Source organism: Elgaria multicarinata, chromosome 21, assembly GCF_023053635.1.
Source record: "Elgaria multicarinata webbii isolate HBS135686 ecotype San Diego chromosome 21, rElgMul1.1.pri, whole genome shotgun sequence".
Taxonomy (NCBI): domain Eukaryota; kingdom Metazoa; phylum Chordata; class Lepidosauria; order Squamata; family Anguidae; genus Elgaria; species Elgaria multicarinata.
Window position 1 is genome coordinate 12,697,012 of NC_086191.1, and position 27,723 is coordinate 12,724,734.

Below are 27,723 nucleotides of genomic sequence, written 5' to 3' on the forward strand. Positions count from 1 at the left end.
TAAGCTACGGCCGGCCAGTGGTTACGGAAATGGCACCCGTCCTGCACCACGGGTCACAAGAAGGCGCCGTGGTTTGTTTTGGTTACGCGAAGCGGCCCTGCGTATCGGCGGGAGTCCAAGACAGACAGAGAGGTTTTAAACAGGGGATGACCCCATACATTGGCTGGACGCAGGATGTGGCAGAGGGGGGAAGGAGGGGGTGGAATGAGTCCCAGTGTTTGCTTTGCGGCTGCCGGCACCACCTTTGAAAAAGCACGGATGCAGCAGAAAAGCAAAGAGTTTGAGCGACGCAACCATGCAGCCACCACACACACACTGGGAGTTCTTCGCACGGTTACGGCAGCGGGCCGAGAGAGGTGTTCACAGCACGTGCGTCCCCGACACCAAACTAGGTCACCTGTAGGCGTACCTGCAGGCGAGAAGCTACCTGCAAGGTGCAATAAAATGCACGGAATGTGGTCCAAAATGCTTGAACAGGTGGGATTCTACCCCCTACACCAGGGGCGGGCAGAAGAACCCAGAGGTTTTTGACTTCGACTCCCGGAAGCCCCTGCCGGCGTGGCCAAAGGCCAGGGACGCTGGGCGCTGAAGTCGAAAACATCGGACGTCCCGCCCAACCCTGAGTCTTAAGGAACACTACTTGGAAGGGCAAACTTGTGTTGATGGCTTTGCTGCCCTTAAAACTGTATGTGTGCACGCGCGCACACACGCCGTTCACACGGACGTGGGCCAACAAGACGCAACACGGAAACCTCCATCGCAGGAACAGGAATTACAGGAATGTATGCGGCCCAACGACGATTCCCCCCATCCCTACGATCCACTTGGTCCAAAAAAAGAGGGAAATTCATCTTGTGCTTATAGATGTGTATCAGAAGGAATAGTCTATTATGCAGCTGGGGTGGGGAGACAACAGAGGAGCAGAGGCCAGGCAAAGACGGAGCGAGGTGGTTATAAAGCTATGAAACCGCCTAGGATCAGGAGAGGCCACGGTACGAAGAGCTTTGTGCAGAAAAATGTTCTTCTAATTATTATTTTTTTGGTGTACAGCACACAACAAAAGTGGTTTGGGAGCAGGGATGAGGAAGCCTAGAGCCCAAAACCTCTTCGACTCGACATTTCTAGCACCCGTCAAAATTCAACGGCGACAGGCCGGAGTTTCTGAAGGATGGGGCACGGCGCGGAGGTGGGGGGGTTTCTGGCCAACAGTGGAAGGAAGTGCCAAAGGGTTAAAATGGGCGTTTTGAGTATCGTACGAAGCGAGAGAGTTGTCCTCCTTCTCCCCTAAGAGCAGGACGGCCTGGCTGAGTCTTCCTTCCTTCCCCACTCTGGGAGAATGGGCTACGGGTCTCCCAGGCCTCTAGCCAGCCGCCAAGGTGTAATAAAATGACTTAGAGCAGGCTTGCACGACCACTAGCCCGCCAGGCCAGGACAAAGGCCTGGATACCACATCTTCTCAAGCACCCGCACCATTTTTGCAGGAAGGGCTGTGTTTGGCTGGATGGGTCACAGATCGCCCAAGTTTTGATCTCGGCAGGCTCCCGGGTTCCCGGACCCCTTGCTTGGGGAACGTACCCTGAACATTGCAGCCAAGGTAGAAACGGTGCGTAGAAACCCTGCCCCACCCCGCTTTCTCCCCCTCCCGCACCAAAAACATGGGGGATCCGACATCCGCAGCCTGGAATCAGAGCAAGCTGGCTTCCATGGTGCATCACAGAGAAGGAGGAGGGTAAAGCGCATCGAAGAACCGACATACGAAACGAACCCGGAAGGATCCGAGGAACGGAGGGGGCAGCCACAGGGGAGACCACGCGATGAGTTTGGGTCTCCTGTTTTTCCTCGACACGAGCCTCCCGAGATTGGTTTCTAAGGCAGCGGCTGGCCAAGCGAGGTCCCCTCTCCCACCTGAGGCACGAGGGTGCTGTCCAGCTTCACAAAGGCACAACAGGGTTCAAGGAACATGGGGTGGGTGGGTGTTACAGGATCCTCTTTCTTTTCTTGGTTTGGAGCGGACTCAGCATGTGCAACGTTCCCCTTCAACGTCTCCCACAACAGGGGGAAATATCCCGAGGGAAGAGCCCCATTGGCAAGGCGGCTTCGGCGGGGTGCAGCAGCGGAGTTGCGCCATCTGGCGAGGCCGAGCCGGATCTCCTTGGGGGTGGGGGAATAGCCCACCACCTCCCGACGTTGACCAACATCCAGAAGTGGGGTTTTGGAGCCGGGAGCCGAAGGAATGAGATCAGCATGCGGCGTCTGTGGTTGATGGGTTTCGAGGAAGGCACTAACTGGTACAGAAAGGAACTTTAAAGCTGCACATCTTTCTTCCCCTCTGTTAAAGTGCAAAAAAAGTAGAACGAAAAAAGAGGGGGAAGCGAGGTAAAAACGGGGAAAGGGATTCTTAGAAATCAAAGGAAAGATTAACCGTAAAAGGGCGGCGTGGCGGGGGGGGGGATATCCGGAGCTGGGGGCTCGGGTTTGCTCTCTAGAAGCCCTGCAAGCGATTCCTGGATTCCCAGGCTGTGGCGAGGCGTCCGCTACAGCCGCAGTTTGGAGCTTTTGCTTTCAAGACCTCAGTTGGTTTTCTTGACCTCGGAAGTCCTCTGGGGCGAAGGTCTGCTGGATTCCGGAGTCTGGGGTGAAAGATGCGTACGAGAGGAGGTGGCCTGCAGAGAGGGGGAAAGGATGGAGAAGGCTCAGCTTGGGGAAACATTCAAAGATCTTCATCTACTCCGAGGGAAGCTTGGAGGATGGCAACAAGGGCGAGGGCCTTTTCAGTGGTGTCCCCTCAATTATGGAATGATCTCCCCGACGAGGCTCGCCTGGCACCAACACTGTTATGTTTTCGGCGCCAGGTCAAGACTTTTCTCTTCTGCCAGGCATTTAATAGCATTTAACAACGTATGCTAAGTTTGTTTGCTTTTTAATGGACCCCAGAACTGTTGTGGTTTAAATGGATACTGCTATTTTGTATTGTTGTTCTTATAGAATCATAGAATCATAGAATAGCAGAGTTGGAAGGGGCCTACAAGGCCATCGAGTCCAACCCCCTGCTCAATGCAGGAATCCACCCTAAAGCATCCCTGACAGATATTTTTGATGGTTTTAAATTCTGTATACTTTTTTTAACGTTCACTGTTTTTAACTTTGGTAAACCGCCCAGAGAGCTTCGGCTGTGGTGAGGTATATAAATAAAATAAAATAAAATAAAATAAAATAAATAAATCTAAAGCTGGTCACATTTTAAAATCATGTAACCCAAAGGAACCCAAAGGGGGAAGAATGGGGACGGAAAGGGAGAAGTCCACGGCTGCCTTCGGATTTTCATTCCGATGGAGTCCGTGTTTGAGCACTTCTAACCGCCGGGAGTTTCAAGATCGAATCGCACGTTGTAGCGTTTGTTATTGCGCTTCGCTGTTTCACGTGGGTTTTCTTTCTCGCCTAGTTTCGTCTGTCAGCCGTCTCGGGAGCCCAATGGGCCCTGAACAGCGAGACAGAAACGCAGTCATTAAATCAGGGGTGGTCTGGGGCCGGTTCCCCCTCCCCACACTAGACCTGAAATGGGCCACGCTCCACAAAACAACAACAACTGAAAAGCATTAAAAAGTTGCGTTCTAAGCCTCCGTGGCCACTATAGAGGCTTAGAAAAGGAAAATCCAGCTTGAAAACGAGCTAAATTTGTCCACCGTAAGCCTCTAGAGCCGTTTGATGCTGAATTCCTTTTTAACTTTAGATGCGAGGGAGACTGGAGCAGGCAGGGACCATTGGAACCTGCTTGAGTTGGACACCCGCACCCCCCCACCGCAGGGCTAACATCTTCATTTATTTATTTATTTATTTAGAGTATTTTTATCCCGCTCCTCAGCCAAAAAGACTCTCGGAGCGGCTTGCAATGTATCAATAAAGAAGGCAATCCCTACCCTCAGGCTGACTTTCTAAAAAAGACACGACACACAAGGAAAAGGGGATGCGGAGGGAAGAGGGAGAAAATAAAAAGAAATTAAGGAGACTGCTTAGGCTGGTGGGAAGGCCCTGCTCCGTCCTCTCATCTCCCAATGGAGGGGCAAACCAACAGCTCCTTCTTCCTCACAAGGTGAAGATGTTAGCCCTGTAGGGGAGGGGTCCAACTGGAGCCGGCTCTGATGGCGCCTGCCTGCTCCAGTCCCCCTCGCATCTTCTTCCCCACCTGTGGGGAAGAAGGAGGAGCTGTCGGTTTGCCCCTCCACTGGGAAATGAGAGGGCGGAGCAAGGCCTTCCCACCAGCCTAAACAGTCTCCTCAATTTCTTTTTTTTTTTTTTACATTTTCTCCCTCTTCCCTCCTCATCCCCTTTTCCTTGTGTGCCATGTCTTTTTTAGAACGTAAGCCTGAGGGTAGGGACTGTCTTTCTTTATTGATAAATTGTAAGCTGCTCCGAGAGCCTTTTGGCTGAACGGCGGGATAAAAATACTCTAAAATAAATAAATAAATATATAAACTCCCCCCCTACTTTTCTTTTATCTGGGGGGGGGGGAATAAAACTAAAAACAGGATTGGGGGCTTGTTAATTAATTCACTCGAATTAATTAAGCAAAAGGGCCCTGAGCCGCCGCCGCCGTCCGTCCGTCCTCACCCGCGAAAGCACGAACTCGGCCGTGCTGTCGATGACGACCCCCAGCTCGCGGTACTGGCCCGAATAGCGGATGTAGCCCCAGGCCAGGAGGGCCAGAAGCAGCAGGCCCACGACGAAGTTGCAGAGCTGGGCGGCGATGCCCAGGCCGATGTAGTCGGTGATGCCGGAGCCCAGGTAGAGGCTCACGATGAGGCTGAAGAGGATGGCGGGCGTCCGGAAGGTGTTGAAGATGTTCTTGCCCTGGTTGTGCTTGGCCAGGTCCGCGAAGAGCTCGTTCATCTCCTTCACCAGCTCGTCCTCGTAGCGCTGGCTGAACTCTTTGCCGCCCATCTTCTTGATGCGCTGGAAGTGCTGCAGGGCCAGCGTGCTCTGGATCCGGTGCTTCTCCTCCAGCAGCTCCGGCGCCACGTACGGCTTGTCCCCGCCGCAGATCTGCAGGTGGGGGAAGAGACAAAAACACCCATCATTGTCACTGGAGGCTCAGGGGACCTCAGTGGCACGGAGCGCCTTCTACAAACCCCGGTTGGTGGCCCAGCTACGCCCCATCTGGACAGGGATAACCTGGCTTCAGTCGTCCGTGCTCTGGCAACCTCCAAGTTAGATTACTGCAATGCGCTCTACGTAGGGCTGCCTTTGAAGACGGTTCGGAAGCTGCAGCTCGTGCAAAATGCAGCGGCCAGATTGATTTCGGGAACCAGAACATATTTGACCATATAACACCTGCTCTGGTCCGCTCGCACTGGCTGCCTGTATGTTTCCGAGCCCAATTCGAGGTGTTGGTTTTGACCTATAAAGCCTTACACGGCTTGGGACCACAATACCTGATGGAACGCCTCTCCCGACGTGAATATACCCGCTCACTACGTTCGACATCTAAGGTCCTCCTCCGGGTGCCTACTCTGAGAGAGGCTCAGAGTGTGGCAACGAGGGACGGGGCCTTTTCGGTGGTGGCCCCCAGACTATGGAACGAACTCCCTGACGAGGCTCGCCTGGCACCAACGCTACTATCTTTCCGGCGCCAGGTTAGGACTTTCCTCTTTGCCTGGGCATATGGCAGCACATCCTAATTACCCACATGTTTAGTTTTTTAATCGGTTTTTAATGCTTTATGTGTGTATGTTCTGTGTTTTAGAGTTTTAAATTTAGTATACTTGTTTTAACCTCAATTTTAGAATTTCTGTAAACCGCCCAGAGCCCTGGCTGTGGGAGCGGTATATAAGTGCAATAAATAAATAAATAATAAATATTAAGGCAAGGGGGCCCAACCTTTTGGGGAACTGTGGCAATACCCACCTTTCTGTCCCTTAGGTATGTCTGGAGGTTTGTATGTCTAGCGAGTGCAGAATGTTTGACTGAGTGGGTGTGGCTAGTGAGAAAGGGGGAGGGAGGGGTATAAAAAGGTTGGCTGAGGGGATTGTGAGTTAGTTTGAGGTTTAGTTTTAGTCTGGCTTGTGCTTCGTGAGAGTGTTTGGTGTGCAAGGAGCGAGAAGAGATAGGGTTTTAAGGGACTTGGGATTGTTGTTTTAAATATAAAAATAAGCAGATTTGATCTTATTTATTTACAGTTTTATACCGCCCAATAGCCGAAGCTCTCTATGCCCAGAATGCCCCAGCGGAGCTGGCTGGGGCATTCTGGGAGTTGTAGTCCAACACATCTGGAGCGCCCCAGGTTGAGGAAGGCTGTTCTACACAAACACACACACAGAATCCTCACCTTCTCCATATTGGTGTAATACAAATCCTTGGCTGATGCAACGGCAGCCAAGTTATTGGCTTCAGCGGTAGCCTGGAAAGACAGATCAACATTAAAAAAAAACCACCACAGATGTGCGATCAATTCCGCCCTCTGTGCCCACCTTCTCCCGAGGCAAGATGCCCATTTCTCCGCCTTGTACTCAAAACCAGGTATTTCGGACTCGCTCAACCTCTCTCATAAGGGCTAGCAGCTTAGCCGCTTAAAAGAAAAGGGAGAGAGATTCTGCAGGCAGCTCAATTCTCACAAGCACACCCACATTCCGGGCACCCCGCCATTTTCGTTCATGTGGCGGGGTGTGTGTGTGTGTTCCTTTTATAGTCACAATACAACAATGCAGAAGGCAGCAGTTGGAACTGAGAAAATGGAATAATGTTAATCAGCACGCAACTGCTAAAATATTAAACGCTATCAAAGAAACTGGGGTGGTAAACAGACATTTTATTTAAGTTATATAAAATTTTATTTATTTATTGCATCCTAAAATCTCTTCACTGGCTGCCAATTAGTTTACGGGCGAAGTATAAAGTCTTTGTTATCACCTTTAAAGCCCTACATGGTTTGGGTCCAGGCTACCTGCGGGATCGCCTTCTCCCGTACAATCCGCTCCGCACACTCAGGTCCTCTGGGAAGAATCTACTTCAGCTAGCAAGAACTAGATTAACAACTGTTACCCAGAGGACCTTCTCTTCTGCTGCTCCCAGACTGTGGAATGGCCTGCCGGAGGAGATTTGTCAACTTGACAGTCTTTTAGCATTCAAGAAAGCTATCAAGACTGATCTCTTCCGGCAGGCCTATCCAGTGGAATTTTAGGATATTTTTAGTATGTTTTTAGGATGCTTTTAGCGTGTTTTTAACAGTGTATATCGTGTTTTTAATCAGTATCTTATGCTTGATGTTGCTCCCCGCCTCGATCCAATCGAAGAGGCGGGTAAGAAATAAATTATTATTATTAATAATAATAATAATACTAATAATACTTCCGCCCAATAGCCGAAGGTCCCTGGGCAGTTCAAAAAATGTCTGTTTACCACCCCCCAGTTCCTTTATAGTCACTACAGATTTCCGTATTTGTGTCTGCGCGTGTAAGTTGCTTCAAGGAGGCGTTTTGCGATGTGAAACAACACATATTAAATAAACAAATAAATATAGTAATGGTAAATAATAATAATAAGTAATGATAAATAATAAGTAATAAGAATACCGTATTTTTTCAATTCTAAGACGCCATCGATTGTAAGACGCACACTAATTTCAGTACCACCAACAGAAAAAAAAAAGCTTTGATTCTAAGAAATAATAAAAGCACCCGCGATTCTAAGACGCACTCCCGTTTTTAGAGATGTTTATATGGGGGGAAAAGTGTGTCTTAGAATCAAAGAAATAGGGTAATACTACCGTATTTCTTTGATTGTAAGACGCACACTAATTTCAGTACCACCAACAGGGAAAAAAAACCCTAAGACATACCTGCGATTCTAAGACGCACCCCATTTTTAGAGATGTTTATATGGGGGGGGGGGGAGTGTGTCTTAGAATCAAAGAAATAGGGTAATACTACCATATTTCTTTGATTGTAAGACGCACACTAATTTCAGTACCACCAACAGGAGAAAAAAAAACCTAAGACATACCTGCGATTCTAAGACGCACCCCGTTTTTAGAGACGTTTATATGGGGGGGGGGAGTGTGTCTTAGAATCAAAGAAATAGGGTAATACTACCATATTTCTTCGATTGTAAGACGCCAACTAATTTCAGTACCACCAACAGGAAAAAAAACCCCTAAGACTTACCTGCGATTCTAAGACGCACCCCGTTTTTAGAGACGTTTATATGGGGGGGAAAGTGCATCTTAGAATCGAAGAAATACGGTAAGTAATGCTACATTGACTAATATTAAAGATCAGAAAACTAAGGAAAACTTGGTGCAGGCATAGGTTTCCTTTTGCAGGACATGGAAAGGAAAGGGCCCTGAGCAATTTCGGACACCCCCAAGGATTTAGCTCCCCCTGTAACAGGCAAAGCTTACCAGCAACATGGATTTAGGGTGAGGTAGGTCTTCCCCCTGATAGATTTTGATGTAAGCCTAGAGGGAGGGAACAAAGGGTCAGTAGTGTCCAGTAAGAACAGTTCGTTGATGTAAACAAAACAAAAATTCATTAGCAAGCATATATTGTTCCTTTTTTAGATCCAGAAGCTGCACTTCCATGCATATTCAATCTAGTTTAGAAAGAATATAAAGAAGTCGTCTCAGGGCAGGCATGCTTAGATGGAAAACAAGCCCTACAATAGCATGATGGGAGCTGTAGGACTTTTTTCCTGCCTGAACCTGCACAGGATTGCGCTCTTCAATTGCTAGCAATGGCAAAAACATCACAAAATAGGGTCATGTGGAGTGCTGCGGCTACAGCCTGCCATGCCCTTTTCCACAATGCTCCATTCCGTCCCTTGCCCCCTCATCCTCCATCCCCGCAACAACCAGACAGCATCCCATGCCCGTGAGCATACACAGTCTCCGTTGGGACATTTGGGGGATTCAACCCCTGGTTTTGATCAAGATTCCACAATACCTGATGGAACGCCTCTGCCGACATGAACCTACCCGTACACTGCGCTCAACATCTAAGGTCCTCCTCCGAGAGCCTACTCCGAGGGAAGCTCGGAGGATGGCAACAAGGGAGAGGGCCTTTTCAGTGGTGGCCCCCCGACTGTGGAATGATCTTCCCGATGAGGCTCGCCTGGCGCCAACATTGTTATCTTTTCAGCGCCAGGTCAAGACTTTTCTCTTCTCCCAGGCATTTTAACAACGTTAAGTTTGTTTTTAATGGACCTCAGAATTGTTGTTTTTAAATGGATACTGTTGTTTTTATACTGGTTTTATGTTTTTTTAAAAAAAAATGTATACTTTTAATGTTTACTATTTTTAATTGTTGTAAACCGCCCAGAGAGCTTCGGCTGTGGGGCGGTATATAAATGTAATCAAATAAATAAATAAATAAATAAATAAATATTTTGGTTGTCCTTCTACAAACCCTGGGGTTCGCCCCCACTCACCCAAGGCAGCTAATCCCTCCCCAGGACCGGTGCCAGACTATTTTGCGCCCTAGACAAAGCGAGCTCTGGGCGGGGAGGAGGGCTACCTCACAGTGGTGTGGGTGAGGGTGTGTCACTTGCACTGTCCCAAAGCTTATTGCGGGTGCATCCCCGCCCCTTATTCTGAGAGGCAGCCCATGGGCGCCACTTCTTCCATGCCTCCCCGAGCGCCCCCCCCCCCGCACTGGAAGGGCAGCCTGTCCGAGCCTCCTTTGGGGTACAGCAGCAAGGCCAGGCACGCCACTTCTGCCCCCGACCACACGGCTGCACCTGCGTCTCTGTGCGCCCTGCGAGGAGGGGCAGCGAATGAGCTCTGGCTGCCCCGCAGGCTGTGCTTGGTCTCCAGCCCCCAACAGGGAAGGCTTGCTGCTGCTCCGCAGGGGCTGCCTGTCTCTGCACCCTCCTGGCCCACGGAGCCTTCGGCTGACCCCTGGCCTGCTCCTCTTGTCTTCTCCACGTCGCCTCCGAGGATTTTGCAACAAGCACGCCCCCACCCACCCGCCCCACGCAGACAGCGGAAACGAGCGACGCATCTCTGGGGCCTCTGATGGCAGCTGCAGGAAAAGGCGGGCCACGCGGGGGCATACGCAAGCCAAGCCCCCATCCCCCAAAACCTCCGATCTCAGGAGAGGGGGCAGTCTGTGCCCCTCTGCCGTCTGCGCCCTAGACGGCTGCCTGGTTGGCCTTAATGGTAGCGCCAGCCCTGTCCCTCCCTCTTGCGTACAGGTGGGGCCGTTCCGTAAGAATCCACACTGGGAGCACTGCGTTTGCTATTCGTACAGAGGATCAACTCGAGGGAGACACACACACCCTGCTTGCAAAAGACACGGCATGTGGCTGAGACACGGGGGGGGGACACGTGGTTCTCCAGGTGTCGTTGGAGAACCTGACGCTTTGGGAACGAAGAAAAGGAGCACACCTTGAAGTATTCCAACAAGCCCCGACAAGTCACTTTCGAACCGTTGATCTCCTTCTCCAAGAGCTGGCCGGGATCCAGGACAAACGGGATCAACTGCTTCAGCTGGTCTTTGAATTCATCTGCAATGTCTGTGCAAAATTTTTTTTTTTAGAAAAATGGGGAAAACGGCTGGCATAGGAAGCAAGATGTGGAAACTGCTCTCACTGGGGGGCAGCTGGCGAAAGAAGACTTTCAGAGCAGGCATTCCACGAACCCGTAAAAGAACACACAGTATATGGTACTAGGCATGGAGGTTAGCTTTCAGTATTTTGAGCCATGTTTCTAGTCCTCAAGGTTGTGAAGAGCTTGTATTACGATTAGGGGGGAATTGTTGTGAAGGGTATTATATCGAACGGTTCTGGGTAAAAGGGCTGGGTTGAAACAGGAACAAATTAAGCTGAATTATAACCATGTCACATACTTGGTCCTAAAGCTCACGGTTTGGGTAGAAAATAGTCCTGGATCTACTGGTAGATTTTGAAGTAGATCAGCTAGGATTTCCGACTCCCAACTGTTTAATAATAACAGCAGCAAAATGACTCCGCTCTAAAATGTACTGCTGGAATGAAGGAAGCTTAGGGTAATCAGGAGTGGATTTTTGGGTGGAAGGACCATGAGCTCAGTTCAGTTCCGGTACTCAAAAATAAAGCCCCTAGGCTCAGAATTCTTTCCATCCGAGTGTATTGTCTGTCATGTCTAGCCCTGCTCCTCCTGGTTTGGAAGAAGGTGTTTCAGGTGATCAATCAGAATCAGACTCTGAAGTAGAGGAGTCGGCGCCAGAAACAGGCCAGCCTGTACCAGTGGGGGAGGAAGCTCTCACAGGCTCACCAACTGGGGGTGAACCCTCTCCAGAGCTTATCTCCACAAGGGCAAACAATACACAGTCATTGGGAAGCCAGTATTCTTCCAACGGGGAGAGCACGGCAAGGTTAGCTGATCCTAGAGTACGCCGCAGACTAAAAAGGGCGGAGCTAGAGGAAGGCGAGAGAAAGTCTGCCTGGCTGGCGTCCCATCAGAAGCTGCCTCAGAACTAGTCTCTCTGAAGTGAACGCCTCTTGGGAAAGGCTTTCCATTCTTCTTGGGAGGAGGGTTGTCTCACTTAGTTTGCATATTTTTGCCTGGGGGAAAGTTCCTAGAGATTAGACTCTCTTCAGGTGGGAAGAGATGTTTATTGCTTGGATAAAACTTTGTGGATTACTTAGCAGGCGTCGTCTCCCAAGAAGGCAGGAGGTTTTGAGAAACACAACATTGTCTTCTGCACCGGAATGCAATTGGTGGATCACAGGGCATTAGTAAAAAAAAAAAAGTAGATCCCACAACCTTGATGTTGTCCCTCCACGGTCCCCTAGCGGTTCTTTGGGCTTAGGATGTTTTTCCAGGCCTACCTGAACATGTCAGGATTTGAACCCAGGATTTTTGGCATGCAAAAGCTCTACCCTTCCCTTACCTTTGAGGCGCCCGTCAAAATTCGGGCTGGTGGCCACCTTGAGGCCCGGATGTGGCAGAAGGAAACAGTTGACATTCGTGAAGCAGGAATGGATGTGCTTTCGGACATGCTGGATTTCCTCATGTTGGTGAGATTTCACCTGGTGAGAGAGGACGCAGAGTAATGTCAACCTCCAATTGTAGGAGCGATCGAGTTCAGTGCAGGATTTGTATTCCGATTCCATGCAAAAGCAAAAAAAAAATTTAAGAGCCACACAAATTATGTTACCGGATGCAGAATTTGGTATTCTAAAGATCTTAACTTTAAAAAAAAAGTTTTTAAAAAGTTTCTAGCCTACTGACTTGGAGCTCCACACCCATGCTCCACAGCGTTTGCTGTAAAATTCTGCTTCATGCTCACACAGAGTCCTGCTTGCATGGCAGCCCTTGGGGCTGAAATTCTGCCACGCGTGGACCCCTCCCCGCGTGGAAGATGCTGGGTTTCGTTGTTGTTCTTACCTCTAACCGTTTCTCCAGGAAATGCATGCCGCCATCCAGGCCGTAAGAGTACTCGTAGGGGAAGCTCCAGTCACGGACCAGGAACATCAGGGTCTGCATGGAAGATGGTTCCGAGGTTACTTGCGAAATTTGGAGAAGAGTGAATTTGGGAGGATAACCCAGTTAGACTAACGCTGGTTCGCAACGGCGGAGAGTGGGACGTTCAAGTGCAAACTGAATGAATTCCTCTCCCGTCCCTGGTGGCGTTTACCATATCCTGTGGCTGTGAGTTCCATAAGTTCATAGCCAAAATGACACTACACACACAAGGATAAGGTTATCAGCAGGATTTGATGGGGGGGGGACACCCCAAAGTTTACAGAGCATTTTTTTAAAAAAAAAACCTTTAGAAAATGGAATGGAGTACCCTGAACAAGAGTACTCCATGCTCTCATAACCTGTTATCATTTCCCAAGCCTCTTCCCTGAAATTAGGCATCGTTCCCCCACCCCTCCCCCAGACCAACCTTTCCCAACCTGGCCACCCTCCAAATATTGTGCACTACAACTCCCAGAGTCCCCAACTGCCATGCTGGGACTGATGGGAGTTGCAGTCCAAACCCTCTGGAGAGCGCCAGGTCGCCCACCTCCGCTCTAGCCCCGATCTCCGCTCAGGCTCCCAAATTCTGCATCCGTTCAGCTGCTCCCCAAATTCCGGAAGACCAGGGGACCGAACGTGGGATGTGAATTGTGGGTCCTAAGCTGGTACACCTACACCCACACCCACCTGCACCTGTTCAAATACATACCTGGAATGGCTTGAGAAAGATCTCATCCATGGCCAGGCGCCCGTACTCAGTAAAGAGCTACGAAAGGAAACAAAAGACATATTCAAAGCTGGAAAAAGGGCGTGGTCTCCTTCTTTGAGTTGAAGATCGCCTGTGCGCACGTGGGACTGGTAAACGCTCATTCCGTTTTGCCTTTTGTTTTTTCTCTGCTAACTGCCCTTTTTCAACAGGAGGCATCATGACTAAATCACCCCACCAGGGTCAGGGTTGAACCCGCTTGCGGGCACCAAGCCAACAGCTGAAAACCGATGGCATCAAGAACCTGAATTCCACGCCAGCACTGGGGTTCCCAGAATGCACCCCGGCACGACGATAAAGGAACTCTTAGGCTTACAACGGATTGCACACGGCAAGGTAAGATGTTTGACAGGTCGCCATGATCGCCTACCTGCAGTTGTTGTAGATCATCTTCCTGGATATTCTGGGACAAGTTGTAGATCTGGAAAGGAAAGGAAAGCTTTCAGTCCAAAGCATAGTCCCACGTGAGCCACTTTCTGTGGCCACTTGTTCCATGCCCAATGGGGAGGGATTTAAATTGAAATAAAAGGCCACCTTCGCCTGGGCGAACCTGCCTTCACCCTGAGATTAGCTTTGGAGCCTCTGCTCACAGGCCAAACCCATCAGATACAAGAGACGGGGCCTTGTCGGGGATGGCCTCGTTTCGCTTCTCGCGCCTCATTTCCTGCCCTGCCTTGCCCCCGAGACAGATTGCCCTGCCTTCCGAGAAACAGCCCAGTTCTAGCTTTCATGACCTGGCGATCACCTCCCTCTCCGATTGAGAAGGACAACGCCCCTCAACGTGGCCTAGGTGAACTCACAGGCCTCCGACAAGAGCACTATCACAGGAAAAAAACGAAAGCAGGCGACTGACCTGGACAGAACTTGTCATAGTGCTGAGCGCAAAGATGGTGGCACAGTCTTTGACAGTTGATTGGCTGTCGAAGGCTCCTTGGGTGTCCATCAGCACAACTGCCACCTGGAAACGTGGGTCAAAGGGCATCAGGAACAACAGATACTGCCGGTGAGTGACTCACCCCTGTAAGCAGAAGACCAACCACGTGGTCCTCTGCTTGCAACCACTTCCAGCCGGTGTTCCCTGGCTGAAACACCAGCTGGAGCTCTTCCAATCCCCATTTCAGCATTGCACATCCTTACTTTTCCCCACATGGGGAAAGAGAAGCAGGGAACGCCTCCTTGCATATGTATCTGCCCGGACCCTAAGGTCATCCTCAGGGGTCCTTCTCCGCGAGCCCCTGCCAAAGGAAGTGAGGCAGGTGGCTACCAGGAGCAGGGCCTTCTCTGCTGTGGCACCCCGGCTGTGGAATGAGCTCCCTAAGGAGGTTCACTTGGCACCTACATTATATTATTATTATTATTATTATTATTATTTATTGCATTTTTATACTGCCCAATAGCCGAAGCTCCCTGGGCGGTTCACAAAAACTAAAACAATTCAAAGTGTAAAACAAACAGTATAAAAACATGAGATAAAATACACATTAAAACGAATTAAAACATACCATACATGATTAAAACTTCCGGAAAACATTCTAAAATTTCACTGGATAGGCCTGCCGGAATAGATCAGTCTTTATTGCTTTTTTAAATTCTAAAAGACTGTCAAGTTATATGCTTTTAGACGCCAGGTGAAGACCTTTTTATTCTCCCAGCATTTTAACAGGCTATCAATAAATTTCAACTTGGTGTTTTAAATTCGTAATTTTGCATTGCTGCTGTTTTTATCGGGTTGAGCTTTTACACTGTATTTTATATTATGGTTTTCTACTGTTGTTTTATACTTTGAATGTTTTTAATTTTCGTGAACCGCCCAGAGAGCTCCGGCTATTGGGCGGTATAGAAATGTAATAAATAAATAAATACAATTTATTTATTTATTACACTTATATACCGCCCCCACAGCCAGGGCTCTCTGGGCGGTTTACAGAAATTGCAGCCAGCTGGCACTTGCAGGAGCCGGCTGAGCCCTGATCTTAAGACAGCCTATTCTTTCACGCGCCGGCAGAGTGCAGAGCTGCGGAGCTTCACCTCCCCGAGGTCATTAGGACGACCGTTCATCCAAGCTCCCATCCCGACTACCAGAACCCCCTTTTACCTTCTTCCCGTTGGGTTTCTCCACAATGAACACTTCGCTCCAGATCTGGATGCCCGTGGTTTCGGGGTCAGAGCCGCCACGCCAGGAGAAGCCCGTCAGGGGTTCATCCTTGTCACCCAGCCAGTTGCCGCTGCCCCCCTCTTTCTGTAGAGCAACAGCAAACGCAGGCGTAAGGAAGTCACCTCGCACACCCAGTCAGGCGGCTGAATCGCAGTTCAACACGTCTGGATGGAGCCGGTTAAGGAAGGCGGGTACAAAACACGGATAAACTTCAAAGATTCATGTTCCTAGCCCTCGTGTCTTCTCCTTCGCCCATGAGGAGAGAGAAGGAAAGCTTCTGGCTCAAATTTCCAGCTACAAACCCGGCGGAACCTGGTTCATGATAAATCTCGCTCGTAAAAAGAAGCCAGGGTCAAACCACGGTCTCAAATCTGCCTGCGAAAAACTCAATCGTCTGAACACATCCAAAATGTAAGGGGAGGGTGGGGGAAGGAGGGGGCAAGAACAGACTCTATGCACCTTGGACACAGGGACCTAATTTTTGCTCATAAAACTCTCCTAAACACCAGGGACAAGGAATGTGGAGTCTTGGGGGGGGGGGGCGAAGACCCAGGGAAAAATGGAGGTGGGAGCCTGGAAAAGTATCGAGGGGGACGGACGGACTTCTTTTCTAAATCTTCCAAAAATCCTGGGGGGGGGGGACACATGTGGATTTGGGGGGGGATGAACTTTACCTTTCCCCTGCCACTTTTTTTTCCAGACCTTCACGTCTCTACCAGGAAGTGATAGATGCACTGTTCAAATTAATACCTCTTCATATGGCGCAACCTTTGGAACTCACTGCCACAAGGTGTGGCAACAAAACCACTAGCTTAGCTGATAATTAAAAAAACAACAACGATTGGATTCATTGGTGAAGGGGTGTATTATTATTATTATTATTATTATTATTATTATTATTATTATTATTATTTGCATTTATATAGTGCCCCATAGCCGAAGCTCTCTGGCGGTTTACATAAGTTACCAGTAATAATAAGAAATCACAGCAACAGTAACAGCTATTAGCGGCAACACAACACAGGGCTGAAGTAACCGCTCCTAGGACACTGGGTTAAATCCGGCTGGTGGAAGGCTCACCTGAGTGTACAGGTAACGCAGCAGGAAGTCCAAGAGGAAGGACTTGCCTTTGCGGAAGGCCCCGGCCACGGACACCACCACCACGTCGAGGTCTCGGATGGCATCCTGCAGCAAGACGCGGCTCAGGGCTTTCTCCTCCAGCTCAAAGGAGTGCTGGTCTTTGTGCACGAGCACAATTTGCACGGGGCCGGGCGTCGCACCTGCCATGGCATCCCCAGCTGCGTCGAGCAAGAGAGGAAAAAGACGGGGGGGGGGGGAGTTTCAGTACACACCATAGCTGGAGGTGGAACGTTGAGAGTACAGGGGTCCGTCGCACAGGGCCGCCTTCCAAGTTGTGAGGGCCCGGTGACTGACCAGCTATGCCTACCTCTGACGCCACCCCAGCTGTGCTCATCGGTTCGCCCTATAAATTTCCACCTCCTTGGTCCCCACACTGCTCCCCCACACTGCCTCCTGTTTGACATGCCCAAAGTCACCCCAGTTATCCTCCTCCATTTCATCCATTGACATCTCACCCCACCCCGCTAGTCCTGGGACGGCGTAGCGCCGTTCCTGCGAGGTGGGCCTGGCTGGCACCTCCAGGCAGCTGACCTGGAAAGTCCGAACTAAGGACCTGCCTTCTACTGGCCTGTCCGGTGGAATTTTAGGATGCTTTTAATACGCTCTAAGGATGTTTTTAGGATGATTTTAACAGTGTATACTATGTTTTTAATCAGTATTTTATCCTTGGTGTTGTTCCCCGCCTCGATCCAATCGGAGAGCCGGGTAAGAAATAAATTACGACTATTTTAAAAAATGGAGAGAAGTGCACAGCACTTCTGCCCATACATAGAATATTTTCACCCTCCAACAAAGACGTTTTGAAAAAAGAAAATCACTGAAAGACCAACTTGAAGTCCTCTAAAGAATACGGGTGTCTGCTTTCTGCCTCTCTTTTTTTCTCATTTAGACACTTTCTAAATCACTCTCCATAGTATAAATCCTATAATAGCCACATATACAATTTTTAAACCCTCATATTATAGAAAACAAGGATGAGAACAGCACTAAATACACATGGCAGCATCCGATGGTACTGCTACACAGAGTAGACCCATTGACGGGAGTGGGCCTAGTCTATTTAGGACAACCTTCCTCAACCTGGGGCGCTCCAGATGTGTTGGACTACAACTCCCAGAATGCCCCAGCCAGCTCCTGGCTGGGGCATTCTGGGAGATGCAGTCCAACACATCTGGAGCGCCCCAGGTTGAGGAAGGATGATTTAGGAATACCATTGGGTACTGCCAACGTGTTTTTCTGTTTTTATGCCTCACTTGACAACCTAGTCGGGAGTAGATTTATTTAATTTCTATCCCAGCTTTCTTCCACACACACACAAAAAGGCATTCAAGGATATCAATACATTCAGAAGAACAGGATATGAATTCAAGCACTGCATAAAAACCAATAAACACATAACTAAAAACACAATAAAAGAAATAAAACAGCACCAACCAAGTTTTAAAAAAATCCCTTCAGCAACAGACAAAGTTCTATTTATTTCTTACATATACTGTCAATCCCTGAAGGAGCCTAAGGTGGCGAACATGACCTTCCTATCCATTTTAACATCACAACAACCCTGTGAGGTAGGTTAGGCTGAGAGTCAGCGACTGACCCGAAGACACCCAGTGAGCTTCGAGGCCGTGTGCAGAACTCGAACCTGGGTCTCCCCAGTCCAAAACTCTGACTCTCACTGGCTTATCTGCCAGAAGGCTTCCTGAATTAAAAAAAATAAAAATAAAATTGCCAGACCTACTGAAATCCTCACCGGTCGGCAACGCCTACGTACACGCGGGACACGCAGGGCGCCGCGTAGACCCAAGTTGCACAAACCAGAGCTCCAAAATTAAATAAACGGGTGCTCCGCTTTCTCACCACCCTTCCGCACGCGACCGACCCAGTCACGGGAAGTTGCTTGCTCAAACGAGGATCCAAACCTCCATGGCTTTCGCCAGTGGGGACCCTCCACCGCCCTGTTGAGGCCAAGTCCCAGCCTGCGTGCATGAACCGACTTTATGAGAAATTACGGGCCGGCTACAGGAAACTGGGACTAGTAGAAGCCCGGGGTTTCCGTTGCAGCTCCGGCTCCTTGTTTCGGGCGTTCATGAGCTTTCAAACCCGGGACAGCAGCATGCTAAAAGACGGCATCACCACCCATCACCACCGGAAGACAAAACCCATCTTCAACAGTCCTGTTACCATAACAACTGCAAAGGCTCTATCAGCGGAGTTTCAAGGGAAGGACCATCGCCCATGATGCTTTGCGCTCCCTCGATCCCCATTTTGGATTTCATTCCACACCTTTTTCAGGTGGGCATCAGCCCTACACAAGCACAAACACGTCCGGCAGGCACAAACTCAACAGGCGCCATTTCTCCCAGCATCAGCGTGGTGGAGAAAAGCTTTGCTGGTTGGATTTCTGCCCGTCATAGGGTTGTCAGAAGGCACACGGGCCCTGTTGTTTTGTGTGAGATGGGGAGAGGTGTCACGGGGACGTGTTGAAAGCACCTGGGATTTTCCTTCCGGCACTTAAAAGATGTTACCCGGAGCTGACTCGGAATTCGTTCTAACTGTACGATTAAAATAGGACCGCAGAAAAAGACAAACTGGCGTGAAGCGAGCGCTTCGTTCTAACACCTGCAGGGTTTAATGAGTTCAAATCTGAGCAGCTGCTTTTGTCATTTCACATTCAGTTGGGGGGGGGGGGTGGCGAACCCAAAAAATATTTTGTTAAAAAAAAATGTATTTTTCAAAGAAGCACGAATATTTATTTATTTACATTTATATACCGGCCCACCGCCGAAGCTCTCTGGGCGGTTTACAACAATTAAAAATAGTAAACATGAAAAGTATACAAAAATTTAAAAAACATAAAACCAGTATAAAAACAACAGTATCCATTTAAAAACAACAATTCTGGGGTCCATTAAAAACAAACTTAACGTTGTTAAATGCTGTTAAAATGTCTGGGAGAAGAGAAAAGTCTTGACCTGGCGCTGAAAAGATAACAATGTTGGCGCCAGGCGAGCCTCATCGGGGAGATCATTCCACAGTCGGGGGGCCACCACCGAAAAGGCCCTCTCCCTTGTTGCCATCCTCCGAGCTTCCCTCGGAATAGGCTCTCGGAGGAGGACCTTAGATGTTGAGCGCAGTGTACGGGTAGGTTCATGTCGGGAGAGGCGTTCCATCAGGTATTGTAGGGCTTTATAGGTTAAGACCAGCACCTTGAATTGGGCTCGGAAACATATAGGCAGCCAATACAAGCGGGCCAGAATCGGTGTTATATGCTCAAACCTAATAAAACCATATAACCTAATAAAAGAACAATTTTAGCTGAAATCGATGAAATAAAGACGGTATAGTGTAGTGGTTAGTGTCAGAGGTGGGCTAGGGAGACCCAGGTCCCAATCCTTACTCGGCCATACATCTGTCTTATACGAAGCCAGGCCATGCATCCATCTAGGTTACAACTCCCATAATCCTTCACCACTGGCCATGCTGGACGCTACACTGACTGACTATAACTTTCCAGAGCTGCTTTTTCCCAGCCTTTCCTGGAGAGACAGGAATTAGACCTGGGATCTCTGCATGCAAAGCCACAGAGATCTCTTCTCTCTCAGCTTGGCCTACCTCACTGGGTTGTTGTGAGGATAAAATAGGGGCGGAGAAAGACACATGCATACCACCTACAACTCCTTAGAGGAAAATGAGTCCACGAACGCAAGAATTCTAAAGTTTAATCATGAAAGTATAACAAACCAAAGAACCCAGTTTTAGGGACACAGGGAGACGCCTTCTACGGAGTCCATCGAGTCCTATATTACCCACACTGACCGGCAGCCACTCGCCAGCGTTTCAGGCAGGATTTTTCTAGCCTTCCTTGGAGATGGCGGAGATCGAACCCAGGACCTTCTGCCTGCAAAGCAAGGAATCTCCCACTGAGCCACGGCGCGCGCTCCATAGTTTTGGGGCCACTGAGAACAAGGCCAAGGGGACGACTGACCGACACTTGGTTTTATTTATTTTAAGTATGATTAAAACTAACTTCAACTTTAAAATAACTTCAGTTCAATCCTATTAGGCTTGCACTAACACCTGATTATGCCCAGAATGTACCCTGGGACTCCATCCTGCACAACATTTCAGGTTATGGGGCTGACCACATCAACCCCTTCTACAGAATTTGCCAGCTCCTTCGATGGGCGCGTGGAGGCAGGGTTTCCTGCAGGAGTTGATCCTCCTGTTGCTAAGCTGTTTTTTTGGCAAGCTGCACGCTCAGGACGGGGATTTACGCGTTCCTCAGAAACGCAAACTTCCGAGAAAGGGAAAAAGCAATGTCGCGCGCGCGCACACACACACACACACACACCCAAGCCAAAAAAAAACAGAACAAAAACAGTCCCCTCAATCCACTCACATACCAACACTCTGCCAGCCAACCGCTGGCTGCTGTGAGTCAGAAATCAAGACCACTCCCTGCCTCACAATTTGGGCCTGTTTTGCATTTACCAGCACAAAGATCCTGCCTGGATTAGAGGCCTCTCCACTTTCTACTCTGCACCACCAAGGAGAGGCCTTGTGCAAGTTGCTTCCCATGCAGCCGCTGACTGGGGCAGCCCAGCTCTGCTTTTGCAACCCCAGTTTCCTGCTTTCAAGAGTGGACAGCCAGGTGGAGGTTTGCATGAAAGCAACAGACAGACATGCCCTGAACGCCGAGGACCTATTTACCTCTGTGAAACGAAAAGGACAAGATCCTCATCAAGAATATCAATACAAACACTGCAGGTGTGAGAGCCCTAAACTACAGCACTCGGCCCGTTAGTAACAGAACTCATCCCAGAGTGCAGGACACGGAATAACGGGCTCAAGTTATAGGAAGCCAGATTCTGGCTGGACATCAGGAAAAACTTCCTGACTGTTAGAGCAGTACGGCAATGGAACCAGTGACCTAGGGAGGTGGTGGGCTCTCCCACACTAGCGGCCTTCAAGAGGCAGCTAGACAACCACCTGTCAGGGATGCTTTAGGGTGGATTCCTGCATTGAGTAGGGGGTTGGACTTGATGGCCTTGTAGGCCCCTTCCAACTCTACTATTCTATGATTCTATGAAAACATATAATGCTTAGAGGCACAATTGTGCCCATTAGTTTACAATCAGAAGCAGTCAGGATTTCGATACAAACATATTGGTTATGCGAGTCTATTTCCAAACAATTATATCAGTTTCGTGTGTTTTCCGTTTCGACTCATATTAAGTCTTCATTAGTTACTCCTGTAGACCTAACATGTTCACTGACAATTTACAATAACTGATAACGTTGCAAAATAATAATTACACTTACTGAACAGGCATTTTCTTACAGTGGTATACTGGTCAAGATAAAAACAAAATAGACTCCTTTATTAACAGGTGAGGAAATTCTTCTGCTTGTGTTTTCAGCTCAACGTGTGTAGATATTTGCAAGATGAGTCATCAAAGAGTAGACCCCTTTACTTACAGGTAAACAGTATCCCTATTTACCTGTCACAACTGTTAGCTATCGATAAATCTCTCCTCCTCCTCCTCCAAGAACCTGTCTCATCCCTTTTTCACCGCCATTTACTATTATTTAATTACTTAATTCATATTCCGCCTTTCTGCTAAGCAATAGTGTTCCGGGTGGCTAGCAATAAAACACAGATGAGAAGCAAAATCTTAATGAAAGCGTAACAGAAAACAAATACGTGAAAAACGCAACAAGATATAAGGAACATCTGACCAACTCATTTCAGTCCAAGGAAGTTTTCACCAGAATAAAACGGTGAGTTTTTAAGGTGCCACAAGACTCTTAAGTTGTTTTTTCCAATCAATTAAAAAACACCTTCAGCAACAGACCGGCTTTTACGGCAAAGGCCTGCCTGAATAAAGATGGCTTTGCTAACGGCGAGGAAGTCAAGCTGGCCTTCCTTAGCAGGGAGCAGTCACCAATAAGACCTCGTATGCGTCCTCACCAAACGTGCGCCTGATGGCAGCAGTTCTGAGAGAAAGGCCTGCCCTGAAGATCTTGAAATCTGGGCAGGATCGTCTGGGAGAAGACAACCTTTCAGGCAGCCGTATACAGCTTTGCAGGTCATAACCAGCACTTTGAACTACACCCCAAAACAGACCGGTAGCCTGTGAAGCTGTGGTATCTCAGCAGGGCCAGCCCAAGACATTTTGCTGCCTGAAGCACCCACACACATGCCCATTTCATGTAGAAAAGCCAGCTGAGTTGGTATTTGAATCTTTCTTCGACATTGGCAATGGGACACCCTCCTACACCACCCATGAAGGCTGCAGCCTAGCTTACAGGGTTCCAGGCCAGCCTTCTTCTCCAACACTTTGTTGCCGCCTGAGGTTACTGCCTTAACCTAATGATAGGGTGGGCCCTCTATCTAATCTCACAGCCCTCATTACATCTTGTAGCATCAAGTTCCACATGTCACTTACTACTACTATCATAGCCTTCTCTCACTGACTACGACAAACCCTACTAAGATAACAGACAACAAAATTAATCTAGGTAATAAACCAATTCTGACACAGCAAATATAATAAATCAGACTAATCGCATAACCTAACTTTCTTCAGATGGGGTGGACTACAACACCTATCATATCCAGCCAGCATGCTGGAGGATGGGAATCATAGTCAAACACATCTGTTGGACATCTGGTTGGAGAAGACTGAAATCATGAAATTTAAAATGCCCAGGCAAATTTTAAAAAGTGTTGATGATTTCGAAGAAATTGTAATGCCAGTTATATCTCCATGGGACATTCTATAAAATGGGTCCCACCACAGAAAAGGCACAGAGAAGAGATTCAGCCAAAGATCTTAAAGCAACCGTCCCAATCCTAGTGCCCTCTGGTTGAGTTAAGGCAAATTCCATGATCCCCAGCCATCAGGCAGACCTCTGGGTGTTTTGCAATAGAGCAGCAAGACTTTCTGATTCCCCGTTGTCTAACAATGCAAAATACTAGTATTAACATTCAAAGCCCTAAACAGCTTAGGGCCAAGTTATCTGAAGGATCACCTCCTCCCATATGTACCTGCCTGGACCCTAAGATGATCTTCAGGTGTCCTTTCCATGAGCCCCTGCACAAGGAAGTAAGGTGGGTGACTACCAGAAGGGCCTTTTCTGCTGTGGCACCCTGGCTGTGGAATTAGCTCCCTAGAGAGATTCACCTGGCACCTATGTTATACAGAGCATTTTCCCAGTAGTTTATCATTTTATCATTCCGGTTTTTTAACTCTGCTGTTTTAAACCTGAATTTTAACTCTGTAAAATCTCTGCACAGCTGCTCAGTTTTATTCCGGTTGTGATTTTACGTTGTGATTTAAGTTTCCATATTTTATACTTCAACCCACAAAATTAGGCTGCTGAAAAAGAACACTTGAGAGGTAGGGGAAATGAAAGGACTTGTGAATTTGCCTCTGGTACCAATCCCAAATTCCTGCTCTGAGCATCCTGCTTCTTAAAACTTATTGCATGTCCAACTGCACAAGCCATTCTTTTACACCTCATTCCAGGTTCTACACCACAGGGTTCTAATTAAAAAAAAATCCCTAGATCTTACAAGCCTAAAGTCTGCCCACCTGTGGCTTTGGACTTTTCAGGTATGCAGGTTGCGTGAAGGCGTTGCCTACCCAGGGAACCTATTTGGGTTGCTGTTGAAAGATCAAGATTGCCACATTACCTGTATCAGTGACCTGATCCAATGTGGAAGCGTAAACCAGAGAACAATTGGGAAATATCTTGAAAGACTGGTCGAGGAGACAGCCTTTAAAATATTGCCGGAAGGGGCTTGCGCAAACGGGACACCCCATTCACGAAGTGTCTCATAGAATAGTAGAGTTGGAAGGGGCCTATAAGGCAATCGAGTCCAACCCCTTGCTCAATGCAGGAATCCACCCTACAGCATCCCTGACAGATGGCTGCCCAGCTGCCTCTTGAAAGTCTCTAGTGTGGGAGAAGAGCCCACAACCTCCCTAGGTTACTGGTTCTGTTGTCGTACTGCTCTAACAGTCAGGAAGTTTTTCCTGATGTCCAACTGGAATATGGCTTCCTGTCACTTGAGCCCGTTATCCCGTGTCCTGCACTCTGGGAGGATCGAGAAGAGATCCCGGCCCTCCTCTGTGTGACAACCTTTCCAGTATTTGAAGAGTGCTCTCATGTCTCCCCTCAATCTTCTCTTCTCCAGGCTAAACATGCCCAGTTGTTTCTGTCTCTCCTCATAGGGCTTTGTATCTCCAAGGCCTATGTGAAACACAGGGGCTATTTCACTTCTCAAGGCAAGGAAACAGCAATAACAGTAATAAACAGTAACAATAAGAAGTATAGGAGTTTTACACATGCACGCACATGACTCATCTGAATTTCCTAGGCGGAGATCGTATGCATGCTTTCCTAGCCCAACTGAACGCAAGGCTACATACTTTGGAGGTAACACACACACTGTTGAACTACAACATTTAAAAGTACACTGCAAGGTTCACAACACACGTACGGATGGGGCGCATGGTGGATTCAAAGAGGAAGAACTGGGACACAGCACCAATCGCCTATGTGCTTCGATGTTGCATTCTTAGGAGGGGCTTTGGAGTCCCACCTCTCCATCCCTAGAGAGACCTCCCGCGTCTGCAGCACCCTCATCCCCACGGGGCGGCATGCACTCTCCTCCATGATGAGTCCCCGCCACGAGCAGCGGCTGCCAGACAGTGCCAACAATACTGGCCTAGATGGGCCAAAGATCTGACTCAGTATAAGGCAGTATAAGTTCTTAAGTAACTCCTATCGTCCCAAGTGGAGTGGAAATTGTTGTATGGGACCTCAAGCTTTCCCCAGATCTAAACGTGCTTCCGTGTCCTTCTCTTCTCCAGGGGGAATAAAGCTGACTCCAAGTTCTACCCATGCCTAAGGGGGGGGGGAGTACCATCCACTCTGGTGCACTGGGGGAAGCCATTCCTATAGGGCAGTGGTGGCCAACCAGATATTCCTGGACTGCAACTCCCATTAGCCCTAACCAACGTAAGCAATGGTACTGAAGTCTCAAAGCATGTGGAGGGCCACAGCTACACATCACTGCTACAAGGGAGTCTATGAACCAGTGGCGGGCCATGCAAATTGGGATTTGTGGGGTAGAGAAGGCAAGGCAACAAACAGTAGGCGAAGACCCACAGCATCAGCCCACCGTACAGAAAACGAAAACTGAGGATATTAACCTGGAAAGCAGAGGATTGGGCGGCAGGGAAATCCACACCACGAAAACATTCCTTTGCACCCATACATTTCTGTTCTAATAACCTCAGCTCCCACACACACACCCCTCTCTACCAGGGGCTCCATGCACTTTCCCTATAAGAGGGTCACCGTCCCTATAGAGGGCTCTTTACATTCTCCTCTTACAGGTACCCCATGGACCTCCCCTCCCCAATTTCTAGAGGAGACTCCATGCATCTTCCCCATAGAAGGTCACCATCCCTATAAGGGGGTCCTTGCATTCTCCTCCACAATGCAACCCTATAGGGACCCAAGGCCACCAACCCCACCACCAATTTCCGCATGGGGCTCCACGCATTTACCCCATAGAGGGCTCTTTGCATTCTCCTCTTACAGGTACCCCATGAACCTCCCCTCCCCAATTTCTAGAGGGGACTCCATGCATCTTCCCCATAGAAGGTCACCATCCCTATAAGGGGGTCCTTGCATTCTCCTCCACAATGCAACCCTATAGGGGACCCAAGGCCACCACCACCACCACCACCCCACCAATTTCTGCAGGGGGCTCCACGCATTCACCCCATAGAGGGTCGTCACCCCTAGAGAGGGGGCTCTTTCCATTCCCTGCCAGCCCCACTGAGGGGACCCAAGCTCTTCTCGTCTCTAGGCGTGTGTTCCCCAAAGAGGGTGGCCACATAGAGGTGGGGGATCCTTGCACCCTGCTCCCCAGGGGACCCAAGCACGCGCACGCACCCCCATGCATTCCCCCCCCATGCATTCCCCATGGGGAGACCCCCTCCCCAATTCCAATCCCAGGGGGTCTCGCTTCCCATCTCCCAGTAAAAAGGCTGCGGGGGGGGGCTTACCGGCACCTCCCAGCTTCATACCACTCGCAACTGCCTCCGCCGAAGGAATGACACGAAGCTGCCGCCTTCTTCCCTCCCCTGTCCCGTCCCCGAGCAAGCTAGAGGAGGAGCCGCTGCAGGCATGAAGCCGGGGAGAAACAGCAGGCTTGGAAATGCATGCTGGGAGTTGGGGTCCTTCTCCTAATACGAGTTAACGGCAGCGAGGCCCATGCGAACTACAACTCCCAAGATGCCAAGCGAGCATCGCGGCGTGCGGGGCGGGCAGGTGCATGTCGGGAGATGTAGTTGGAACGCGGGAAAGCGACGAGGAGAAAGGGAGGCGCCGGGTTTTAATAGATGGCGGGGCGGGGTGGGGCGGGACTCTCGAAAAGCATGCTGGAGGGTGTAGTCCATGACTTGTGTGGGTTCCAGCGGCCTTGCTCCGCTGTGTGTTTGTGACAGGAGGCAATTAGGGTGACCCTATGGAAAGGAGGACAGGGCTCCTGTATCTTTAACAGTTGCATAGAAAAGGGAATTTCAGCAGGTATCATTTGTATATATGGGGAACCTGGTGAAATTCCCTCTTCATCACAACAGTTAAAGCTGCCCTCTTGTAAATCTGGTCACTCTAGTATATCTCCTGCAGCTTTAACGGCTGTGATGAAGAGGGAATTTCACCAGGTTCTCCATATATACAAATGATACCTGCTGAAATTCCCTTTTCAATACAACTGTTAAAGATACAGGAGCCCTGTCCTCCTTTTCATAGGGTCACCCTAGCTAAAAGCACAGGAGCAGGGATGGGAAGGAGGCGGGGAGTTGGCAACCCTGTTTGCTGAGTTTGAATGTGCAATTGAAGAAGAGAGCTTCGGCTATTGGGCGGTATAAAAATGTAATAAATAAATAAAGATCTCACCGAGATAAGAGAACAATTTGTTATCGAACTTCCTTCCTGTCTTATCAGCCTTTAAAGTATTATTGCAAGGGTGTTTGCATTGAAGACATTAAACATATTTAAGTCTCTGAGTTAAGGGCGCCCTTCTTTTGTTTTTAATTCTGATTCTGACTTATAACATGGGAGAGGGCCTTATTGGTGGCGGCTCCAGTGCTCTGGAACTCGCTTCCCAAGGAAGCTAGACTGGCTCCCTCCTTGATGGGC

At 49.0% G+C, this 27,723-nt stretch overlaps 1 protein-coding gene across 1 annotated transcript; it reads right to left on the reverse strand.

Moving 5' to 3' along the window:
* Positions 1 to 770: 770 nt before the first annotated feature.
* Positions 771 to 26,664, reverse strand: ATL3 (atlastin GTPase 3). Its single transcript, XM_063145681.1, has 13 exons — positions 26,586 to 26,664; positions 16,438 to 16,655; positions 15,298 to 15,441; positions 14,056 to 14,160; positions 13,573 to 13,623; positions 13,146 to 13,202; positions 12,359 to 12,451; positions 11,862 to 12,000; positions 10,376 to 10,503; positions 8,393 to 8,449; positions 6,323 to 6,394; positions 4,609 to 5,040; positions 771 to 2,663 (listed from the first exon to the last, which is right to left on the reverse strand). The coding sequence occupies exons 1-13, from the start codon at positions 26,602 to 26,604 to the stop codon at positions 2,571 to 2,573; spliced, it is 1,608 nt and encodes a 535-aa protein (XP_063001751.1). The 5' UTR covers positions 26,605 to 26,664; the 3' UTR covers positions 771 to 2,570.
* Between the last annotated feature and the right edge of the window lie 1,059 nt (positions 26,665 to 27,723).

What these genes read in the sequence shown, in the direction of transcription:
- ATL3 (XM_063145681.1), bottom strand. An exon ending in TGCGTTACCTGTACACTCAG is followed by an intron (nt 15,442 to 16,437) that starts GTGAGCCTTCCA and finishes GTTGCTCTACAG; the next exon opens with AAAGAGGGGGGCAGCGGCAA. An exon ending in AGAAACCCAACGGGAAGAAG is followed by an intron (nt 14,161 to 15,297) that starts GTAAAAGGGGGT and finishes CCACGTTTCCAG; the next exon opens with GTGGCAGTTGTGCTGATGGA.